Source organism: Chrysochloris asiatica, unplaced genomic scaffold (genome assembly GCF_000296735.1).
Source record: "Chrysochloris asiatica unplaced genomic scaffold, ChrAsi1.0 scaffold00151, whole genome shotgun sequence".
In the NCBI taxonomy this organism is placed as follows: domain Eukaryota; kingdom Metazoa; phylum Chordata; class Mammalia; order Afrosoricida; family Chrysochloridae; genus Chrysochloris; species Chrysochloris asiatica.
In genome coordinates, this window is record NW_006408669.1 from 2,744,292 (window position 1) to 2,755,928 (window position 11,637).

Sequence of the window (11,637 nt, forward strand, 5' to 3'; positions counted from 1 at the left end):
TAGCAGAAGAAACCACGAGTGGTGGAGTTTGGGGATGTGTACTTGCTTAGGCAACCCCTCTAGTCACCAGAATGGAGGTGTGCAAACAATGAACACAGACAAAAAAAAAAAAAAAAAATTCAGAACAAAGGAAAACCGACAAAGTATTTTGTCCACCTTTGCTCCAAGATTCCCATGGCATTATTCTGTGGTGGGTCTGCTTGCTTCCCTGTTTGGTCTTGCCTGAGTTGATGGCTCCGGCCTGCCAAGCCCAGCAGATTCTAAAGTACTACATTTCTTAACTTCCACTACAAGTTCTACTAGCTATAAGCCTTCAAACTTAAAAAAAAAAAAAATTCCTAGATATGTGGTTCAGAATTTTGGAGCTCTGCCCTGAACCCACTTTGTCTGGTATTCCGTGGTATTGCTAATCTTCACTGCACCTGTACCCTATCAGCCATCAAGCCCAGCCTCTATATATGGTTTAAGGAGAAACGTAAAGGTAAAGTTGATAATGGGTGAACTATGATAGTTAAGGTTTTTTTTTTTGTCAATTTGACCAGACCAGGATTCTCAGTGGTTTGGCCATTGAGATGTAGTTATTCTCATAATGAGATCTAATACAATGCAACTACCTCTATGATGAGTTCTACTATTGAAAGGATGTTTCCTGCTTTCATTATAGTAGACATTCAGGCAAAGCTTGTGTGCTTTCTGCTTGTTTTGGATCTTGCATCTGGCTTGTCCTCCAACTTCCAGTTCTTTGCACTTGAGCTAGTGGCCTGCTAAGAGATGTCCTATGGAATCTCCTGGATTCCACACATATTCTTCTTTATCTCCATTATGTAATATCAATACAGTTTCTACTTGGTAATCAGTATCAGTCACACTACCCAATATAGTCGCTCCCGTCTTTGCCTGTCTATCAAGAGGCATGAGGAGCCCAGAATGGCCAGGGGGATTTCTTAACTTTCAGTACAGTGGGATCAGTGTTGTGTCTCCAGGTGGGAGTATTCCTCCCTTTGGAACTAAAATGTCCAGACCCGAAGACTGTAAGGTCCAAGGACAGGAAGCAAAACTTTTGAAAGTGGGTCACTAGGAGTAAGAGTGAGTGGCGTCACTCTCATTTCCACCCAGTGGTTCCTGGGCCCATGAATTCTGGCTATTGGAGGAATAGCACCATACATTGGATGCTGGTTTAGTGCATGTACAGCCTCCTGGAGAACACTGTCCTAACCTTGCCAGGTATTGTTGTCTAGTTGGAACTGTAAGTGTGTCTTTAGAAGACACATTCTATCATTCAGTTAAGCCAGCTACTTCTGGATGATGAGGAACATGGTAAGAACAGCGAATTCCATGAGCATGGACTCATTGCCACACTTCATTTGCTGTGAAGTGGTTCCCTTGATCTGAGGCGATGCTGTGTAGGATACCATGATGTTGGATAAGGCATTCTGCAACTCTGTAGATAGTAGTTTTAGCAAAAGCATTGCGTGCAGGGAAGACAAATCCATATCCATATCCAAAGAGTCTTTTCCAGTAAGAACAAAATGCTAGCCTGTCCTTGATGGAAGTGGTCTGATGTAATCAACTTGCCAACAGGTTGCTGGCTGATCTTTCTGAGGAATGGTCCCATGTCTTGGGCTCAGTTGGTTTCTGCTGCTGGCAGTTTGGGCACTCAGCAGTTACTGTAGCCAAATCAATTTTGGTGAGAGGAAGCACATACTGCTGAGGCTATGTATAGTGTACATTCATACGGCCATGCCACTTTGTTTATGAGACGACTGGGCAATGACAGGAGTGGCTAGAGAAAGAGGATGATTCATTTTTATGGAATGTGTTATCCTTTCCACTTGATTGTTAAATCCTCTTCTGCTGAGGTAACCCTTTGGTGTGCGTTCATAAAAACACTTCATGTTTTTGGCCTGTTCAGAGAGTTCTGTCTACATACCCCTTCCTTACACCCCCTTGTTACCTATTTTCCAACTATTTTCCTTCTAGGCCCTGGCCATCCAGCCAAAGCATTGTCCACAGCCCATGAGTTGAGTTGAGTTGCACATCTGGCCATTTCTCCTTCCAAGCAAAATGAAAAACTAGTTGCACTGTTTAAAGTTCTGCCCATTGGGAGGATTTCCCTTCACCACTGTTCTTCAGGGAAGTTCCATAAAGGGATTTTAGTGGTGCTGTTTTTCACCTTCAAATGATGCAGAACCATCTGTAAACCAAGCCTGACATTTCTTTTCCTCCATCTACTAGTATTAAAGAACTTCCCATGAGGCCATAGGCATAGACTGAGAGAGGGAGAGTGATGTGATAGCAGTAGAGACCATGCAAATTTGGGCCACTAACTCATGCAACTTCCTGGTGCCTTCAGATCCTACTGGAGCCCAGTCTCATATATATCACTCCATTTAATGATGGAGTGCTTCTGTGTATGTCCAGTTTTATGACTCTGTGGGTCAAACAACATCCAGTTCATAATGGGTAACAGAGATCATATGGTGACTTGGTGGCCCATGGGTAGGTGTTTAGTCTTTAGTAAAGCCCAGTAACACATAAAAAGTTGATTATCAAAAGGAGTATAGTTATTTGCAGAGGATAGCAGGGCTTTGCTCCAAAATCCTAAGGATCTACACTGTGATACACCAGTATGGATCTGCCAAAGACTCCAAACAGTATCTCTATCTACCACTGACATTTCAACTATCACTGGCTCAGCTAGTTCACATGATCCAAGCGTCAGATTGGCTTGCATGGCAGCCTGAACCTGTTGCAGATCCTTCTCTTATTTGGAGCTCTGGTAGCGTAGTGGTTACGAATCGGGCTGCGAACCTTAAGGTCAGCAGTTCGAAACTACCAGCCGCTCCGCGGGAGAAAGATGAGGCTTTCTACTCCCGTAAGGATTTACACCCTCGGAAACCCTGTACAGGGTCGCTATGGGTCGGAACCGACTCGACGACACTTAACAACAACAACAACAACTCAAAATTAGCACCTTTGAGTCCATTGATATATAGACCTGAGAAGTACACCCAAATGAAGGGTATGTTGCTTCCCAAATCCAAAGAGGCCCACCAGGCTTTATGCCTCTTTTTTAGTTGTGGGAAGGGCCAGATGCAATAACTTATCCTTTACTTTAATAGGAATGTCTCGACATGCCTCACACACTGAATCCCTAGAAATTTCATTGAGGTGAAAGGTGCCTGAATTTTTGTTGGGTTATTCCTACTGTCTGGCACACATATGCTTTGCTAATAAGTCAAGAGTTATTGATACTTCTTCTTTACCAGTTCCAGTAAACATAATGCCAACAATGTATTGGACCAGTGTGATGTCTTGTGGCAGTGAAAGGTAATCAAGCTTCCTGCAGACTAAATTATGACATAATGTTGGAGAGTTGGTGTATCTCTGAGATAGTACAGTGAAGATATAATGCTGACCTTGCCAACTGAAGATCAACTGCTTCTGGTGATCCTTCAAAACTGGAATTGAGAAAAAGACATTGGCCAGATCAATAGTTGCATAGTAGGTGCTAGGAGATGGACTAGTTAGCTTAAACCATGAAACAACAAGTGAAATAGCAGCTGCAATTGGAGTCACCATCTGGTTAAGTTTATGAGAGTCCATTTCCATTGTCTAAGAGCCATCTGTTTTTTGCTCAGACCAGGTAGGTGAGTTAAAGGGATGTGGTGGGAGCCACCACCCCGCATACTTCAAGCCCTTGATTGTGGTACTAACCTCTGCAATCCTTCCATGAGTGTGATAGTACTTTTGGTTTACTATTTTCTAATTAATTCTACTTGGATCCTTCTACCATAATATTCAATATTTTAGGGATCCAGTGTTGGTGTTCTGCCAGTTGCTGAGTATGTCTATTATGACTATGCATTCTGGGACTGGGGAAATGACTGGGGATGAGTTTTGGGACCCACTGAACCCACTGTGAGACAGATCTTAGTTAGGACTCCATTAATAACTTGACCTACACATAGCCACATTCTGACTGGTGGGTCACAGTGATGTTTTGAGTCTCCTGGAGTATCAGTTCAGAGCCAGTGTCCAGTAATCCCCCCAAAGTCTGATATTTCTTTCTGCCCAATGAACAGATAGTCTTTTAAAAGGCCCTCAATCCCTTTGGGGAAGGGAGAGAGTATAATTTTCTGATGGTGTGGTGGGTCCCTCCCTCAAGGGGATCCATCCTCCCTTTCATTCCAGGGATTCTGAGTCTATAAACTGGTTCAAGTCTGGGAATTGATTGAAAGGCCATACTCTCTGTTCTGGAGATTGAAGTTTAGATTCCCATTCACTTGACATGGAATTCTTCTGCTTGTTACAGATTAACATGGATATTTAGTAGGTTTCTTTATCGCTCTTAGGGACACCCTGTCTACATAACCAGCACCATAAATCTACACAAGTCAAACTATTTTGATCACTACTTTGATTCTCTTGTCCATTATGATAACTATGCCCACCTTGTCTCTGTCAATTAATTCTTGCTCCTTGGCCCCTACCACAACGGGGTCAAATTAACTGCATTGTAGTTTTGTTGTTGTTGTTAAGTGCCGTTTAGTCTGTTCCAACCCATAGCAATCCTATATAGGGTTTCTAAGGAGCAGCTGGTATAAGTCAAGTGCTCATACTAAAGTGCCATATCAGGACTCTCACTTTGTAGTTAGGTATCTTACATCTGTGTCAGAGGTTCCTACTGTCAAAATCTGGGTTACATAAAACAGCAATTACAGCGGTCTTCAAGGAGGCTGAGGCTCCCTTCACAAATTTGTTCCTCACTCTGGTGGTGAAAGGTGTATCTGCTGGGCAGTCCATGTGTGTATTTATGAGTCTGTCTTTATAAATCCACTCTAACGTGTGGAGGTACATTTTAGAAGCTGCTTACTACTGTAATGAAAAGGTAATTCCACGGTTGTGCAAACAAATTCAGAAATAAAGATATTTCTGTTATTGTTAAAAAGGGGTTTTTGACAAGTACTATCTCTCAAATACAATTGCTAAAAAATTCTATTTTCTTTTAAGTTTTCATTTTGAAAGAATTTCAAACTTAAAGTTGCAAGAATAAGAAAAGAACCCTGTATGCCCTTGACCCAAATTCAACACTGGTCAGTAATTACATTTTGAATGCTCTAAGAAACTTGTCTTATGGTGGTTGTTGGTGGTTATGTGCCGTGGAATTGGTTCCAACTCATAGCGATCCTGTACAGGGTTTCCGAGGCTGTACATCTTTACAGGAGCAGAAAGCCTCATTTTTCTCCCATGGAACAGCTGGTAGTTTAGAACTGCTGACCCTGAGATTAGCAACCTGATTGGTAAGCACAGTGCTACCAGAGGAGGGCACAGTTTGTAACCATTGAAACTTTGGAGCTCTATGAGAGGTGTGCAATATGGACTGGAGTCATAGTTGGTTTCTGTGTATGGCGTTATCATCACTCAAATACTCCTTTTTCCTCCTCTTCCTCCAGAAAATCCTGAGCGAGCAGCCCTTTATTTTGTTTCTGGTGTGTGCATTGGACTGGTCCTCACCCTGGTTGCCTTGGTGATGAGAATCTCTTGCCGCACAGATTGCCGGCGGCGCCCTCCCAAGAGGAAATTCCTTCAGGACAGAGAGAGCAACAATGAAAGCAGTGACAGTGAGGACAGCAGCTCTGACAATGCATCTGACCTCTCGGCCTGGAGACACCGCCGCTTCCAGATGACTTTGAATAAGAATGTCTTCACCTCTGCCGAGGAGTTGGAGCGAGCCCAGAGACTGGAGGAACGGGAACGTATCATCAGGGAGATCTGGATGAATGGCCAGCCTGAGGTGCTTGGAACCAGAAGCCTGAACTGCTACTACTAGAGAATGGGGCAAGAGTGCAGTATCCGTAGGCTGAGCTGCTGGGAGTCGCCAAGGAGGGACAGGGTCTGCACAAGAATGGTCGGACACAGGGAGCTGAACTCAGTTCTGCTGATGGACATAAACTGATTGGAAAGGAACAAATGCCTGGCTTTTTGTTAATGGCAGCAGAGAAAAGCAGGCCAACTCATTTTCTAGCCAGAGAAGCTGGTTTTTGCTCCTGTTTGAGTGAATGGGTAGAGAAATAGAAAACCCAAGTCAGTTCATCTACCTTTCCTAGTCTTGGAATGGTGCTGGAAAACGGTCTACAGCCATGTGTGTGGCAAGAAGAGAAAGGGGACCGTGGTTTAGCTGTACTTCTTAGGCTCTCAGAGGTTTCTACAGATTTCGAGGCTTTTTTCTTATTCCTTTGCAAAAGGAAAGATTGTTGTAGCATGAGGGCTAGAAAGAGCAGGGTGAACTTAGCTCAGTAAATGCAATTTTCTAAATAACTCCATGCTATGGAGGAAATTTTGATCCAGATAGTATGATCCATGCTTATTATTTATAGCTAATTTTTAAATCTTCTGTTGCAATGGCAACTTTTTCCAATTTAACTGGCACCTCAGGGATGAACACCCTATTTTTTAGTGTACTTCCCATCTCATTTGTGAAAATGAATAGGATTATTGTATTCTGGGATTTGTGTCAGTGAACTCTAAACTCTCAGTAACCTCAAAGGATGAAGGGTTGTATTTTAAATCATTTATAAAATTATATTAATACGTATATTTGAAAATGCTGCATAAGAATAAACTGTGGGATTTTTGACCCTTCTGAAAAGAAGACAGTTTTGCTATAACTCTAGATAAACATAATTGTGAACATTTTGTGTAAAAACACAAATAACTGGATTTCCAAGAAAGGAATGGGAATGGGTAAAGGTGAGGAATAAAGCCAAAGTTAGGATAAGATAAATTAAAAAAAATGTTGCATAAAATCTTTGTTTTGTGTCGGTTTCTGTAGCTTTTTGTTTACCTTAAGTGAGAACCCTGTTTTGCAGGTAAGTAAGGTCTTTTGCCAGACCCTTCAAGGATGAGCATGCATTCTGTGACTGACCATTTCATTCTCTGTATGTCACATGTTCAGATTGTACGAATGAGCTATTGTTAGGCAGACAGAGCAATAGAAAACTTTCCTATGACTGGAAATAATATGGTGGCCCCTATAAAGCACTCTGGTAGCGTAGTGGTTAGGAATCGGGCTGGTAACCTCAAGGTTGGCAGTTTGAAACTACCAGCTTTTCCACGGGAGAAAGATGAGGCTTTCTGCTCCTATAAAGATGTGCAGCCTCAGAAACCCTGTTCAGGGTCATTATGAGTTGGAACTGATTCCATGGTACTTAACAACAAACAACATATGGAGATAGGAAGTTGGTAGGAAAGGAACAGCCACAAGATTGTACCACACTTAGAAATGGTTGCAGAAGATGAAGCAACATCTTCCAGACTAATAGGGCTAGTGCGGTCTTTCTGTTGGCTCCGTTCTCTTGCTGAGGAGTGAGTTCCTTCTTCAGCCTATCTGGAAGTTAGAACCTACTTTCTGATAGGCTGAATACTATGTACTCTCCCCTGCCCGTTGACTTTATGACCATGCCTATAAAGATGTTTCAGAAACTTCCTCTGATGGACTCTCTATTGCTTTAGCAACAGTCACAAATCTCTGCTTGCCAAAGGGGCAAAACTTTGTTTGAAACCATCTGTGACTAACCTAATTTCCCGTGGCTCATTGACTAGTAACAAGTACCAAAAATCTTGATAAATCAGGATCTCTGAACCCTTGTGTTTTCATTCCCTTAGCTATAATTGTGAGACTTGTCCTATTCTCCTAGACTTTTAAGTATAAGCATTTATCTTAGTGTGGCTGTGACAAAAATGAAAGTTGGGGACTGACTTCATCCTCAGTATTGATTGCAGCGTGATTATGACCTTTGTTGGAGTCCTGGTGTGGTACTGTGGGTTAATGCGCTGGACTGAAAAGTCAGTTTGAACTGCAAGGTTGGAAGTTCAAGCTCACTATCTGCTCCTCAGAAGCCCTATAGAGTGTTGCTATGGGTCAGAACTGACTTGATGGCACTTAAGAACAACATGACCTTTGTTAGGAGCACGATGGCTCTGTAGGATAAGCACTGGACTGTGAACCACAAAGTCAGCTGTCCTCCCATCTGTGGGAGAAAGATGAGGCTTTCTGTTCATGCAAAGACTTACAGCCTGAGAATCCCTGTACAGTATTGCTATGAATTGATACCAACTAGATGGCACTTTACAACAATGACTATTGTTAGGCAGGGGCTACAGTGGTAGAGATGCTGGGGAGAAGGCTGGGCATCTGGCTTTTCCACTTCTCACTCCAGTATCCTGATAACTTTCTACCAAGTCCATAAAATTCCAATCTGTAGGGTGCTGGTAGCATTGCAGAGGCACAAAATACACCAGGCAACAGTTTAAGTGGTTGCATCATTTCCATGTAACTATGAAACAGTGAAAGTTTCCCTGAAAAGCAGCTTTTCAGCCAAAGATAGGAAAACTCACTGTTGGTCTTCCCTACCTCTGTCAACCAGCTCCACCTTTTACATCTGACACTCCATTCCTGGTTCCAGTTTCTGTATGACAACATTTTAGTTTGTAACATCACCACTCATCTGTCAGTTTGTCATACCATGGTGGCTTCTATGTGGTTGTGATGTTTGGAAGCTATGCCACAATCAACACCCATGGAAGCAGCAGTCAAGATATCAAATGACATATTGCAATTGTGTAAACCTGCTGCAAAAGACCTTTAAAGTGTTAAGTGTGCTTGACCAAAGCCATGGTATTTTCAATTGCTTCATTGAGACTATGGCATTGGTATTTGAAATACCAGCCAGGTTACCCATGGGGAGAGGTTTCAGTGGAGCTTCCAGTCTAAAACAGATGAGAAGAAGAAGGGCTTGGTGATGCACTTCTAAAAAAAAACAAACGGCAAGTGAAACCTTATCCCTCTTTTAAACACCCTGTTTTCCCCCCGTTGCTTATTGAAATGTCCAGATGCCTCGATAGAGCATGCCAGGCTCCCCATAGCAGGCTCTTCACAGCTTCAGCCCCTAACCCTGTGCTCACTCTTGGTGCTATGATAATCACGAACTACTTGTAGTTCTCCACACGATTCTGCTTGTTCCTTTTGCTTTTTTTCATTCTTTGTTGATTCTTGTCTTTTCTTTTTTTTAATCCCAATCTATTCATCTTTAAGACTCAGCACCAGTGTATCCTCTACTGAGACTTCCCCAGATTGGGCTAGGAATTGTCCTCTGAGTTTCCATGTGTTTACTACTCTTACGGTATCCATTTGTGACTCAAAAAATAGCGAGTCTGCCTTGTTCATCTTGGGTCCCAGCAAGATGCCCAGAACTATCAGATGATATAGTATTATATCATATGCATTCAGCAACTCTTTGTTGAACTATAATAAGAACTGTATGTGTTCACTAAGCCATGGTTCTTCCTCCTCATGTAGTTAGATGTCATGTGACTAAATTCCGCCTAGTTGGTATGAAGGCTTACCTACTTTACCTTTACTTTTTCTTTTCTTTTCTTTTTTTTTTTTTTTAAGCTTGACTCAAAACTTCCCATGTGATCCTCTTCCCTTTATCTCTCTGTTGGCTGGAAGTGCAAGATCCAAAATGCTGAGGGAATGATGAAATCACAAAATGGAAGGACACTGGGTTTCTGAGTGACCATACAAAAGGCCGCTGTTAAAAATTGAATTCTGTCCCCTCCAAATATATTGGAATCCTAACTACTAGACCCAAAGAAATGTGGCTTTCTGTGATATGTTAGTGATAAACTTAATAACTTCTGATTTATGAAAAAAAAAAGATTATATACAAACGAAAGAAACTAACCTTGTTGCTGTTTAAATGATTTTGTCTCCTAGTGACCTTATGTTGTTGATGTTGTTAAGTACTGTGGAGTCAGTTCCGACTCAGAGTGACCCTGCACAGGGTTTCCAAGGCTGTAAATCTTTACGGGAGCAGAAAGCCTCATCCTTCTCCTGCAAACTGCTGACCTTGAGGCTAGCAGCCAGATTCATAACCACTAAACTACCAGAGCTCCTTAGTGACCCTACTATGTTGTTGTTAATTGCTGTTAAGTTGATTCCGACCCATATCGACCCTGTATAGGGTTTCCCAGGAGCAGCTGGTGAGCTTGAATCACCAACCTTGCAACTCAAACGGCTTTGCAGTCTGACGCATTAGCCCACAGCACCACACCAGGACTCTGACCCTACTATAGGAGAGAGAAAAACTGCCCTATATGGTTTCCAAGGCTGTAAACTTTATGGAAGCAGGCTGCCACATCTCTCTCCCGCAGAGCAGCTGCCTGCCTTTTAGCCAGCACCTGACTGTTTCATCTCTGTGGTGTATTGTGTCAGCAGAGCTCCTTAGATTTCACATGCTGTTAGGCGCTATCAAGTCAGCTCTGACTCCCAGAGACTCCATGCACAATGATCACTTCCCTGTCCTCTGCTATCCTTATAAATGTTACATTTGAGCCTGTTTTTACAGTCACCAGTCACTTCATCTCACTGAGCGTTTTCCTCTTTTTTGGCTGACCCACCCCTTTACCAAGCACGATTACTTTCCCCAGGTCCTGGTCCCTTCTGACAACATGTCTAAAGTATGTAAGATGAAGTCTCTTCATTCTTTCTTCCAAGGAGCAAATTTTCCAAGACAAATTTGTTCTTCTGGCAGTTCATGGTACTTTGAATATTCCTCACCAACACCACAACCCAAAATGCATCGATTCTTCTTCAGTCTTTCTTTATTGTTTCGCTTTCACTAGCATATGAGGAAATAGAAAATTATATGGTGTAGGTCAGGTGCACCTTAGTCCTTGAAGTTACATCTTTGCTTTAAAATACTTGAGAGAGGTCTTTTGCAACACATTTGCAAAATGCACAACATCATCTGAGTTCCTAAGTGCTGTTCCCATGGCCACTGATTGTGGCTCAAAGAATGAAATCCTTGACAATATCAATCTTGTCTACATTTCTCATGATGTTGTTTATTGGTCTAGATATTTGTTTTCTTTACACTGAGTTGTAATTTATAATGAGGAATATAGTCTTTGGTCTTCATCACAAATGCCTTAAGTCTTGTTCACTTTTAGCAAGCAAAGTTGTATCATTTGCATATGTTGTTGTTGTTGTTAGGTGCCATCAAATCAGCACAGACTCATAGCGACCCTATGCACAGCAGAACAAAACAATGTCTGATCTTGGGCCAACCTCACTACTGTTGCCAAACTTGAGTCCATCGATGCTGACACCTGGCCAATCCATCTCGTTGGAGGTCTTCCTCTTTTTCTCTGACCTTCCATCTTACCAAGCATGATATCCTTCTCCAGTGCCTGGTCCCTCCTGACAATATGTCCAAAGTATGAGAGTGCTCTAATGAGCACACTCTGTCTGCACTTCTTCCAAAACAGATCTATTGGTTCTTTTGGCAGTCCATGGCACTTTTAGTATTCTCCAACACCATAATTTAAAGTCATCAATTCTTCTACGGTTTTCCTTATTCACTGTCCAGCTTTTGCATCCAGATGAGGATACTGAAAATACGATGGCTTGGGTTAGGCGCACCTTAGTCCTTAAGATGACAGCTTTGCTCTTCAACACTTTAAAAAATTCCTGTGCAGCAGATTTGCCTAATGCAATACATCGTCTGATCTCTTGACTGCTACTTCCATGAATGTTGATAGTTGATCCAAGAAGAATGAAGTCCTTGACAA

General features: G+C 42.2%; 1 protein-coding gene across 1 annotated transcript in view; it reads left to right on the forward strand.

The window, feature by feature from the left end:
- LOC102833707 (protein eva-1 homolog A-like) overlaps positions 1–5,833 on the forward strand; it is a 47,021-nt gene extending 41,188 nt beyond the window's left edge. The window contains exon 4 of the mRNA XM_006870790.1: positions 5,457–5,833. Within this exon, the coding sequence (XP_006870852.1) occupies positions 5,457–5,833 (377 nt within the window). The remainder of the gene's footprint in view (positions 1–5,456) is intronic.
- Positions 5,834–11,637: the final 5,804 nt, after the last annotated feature.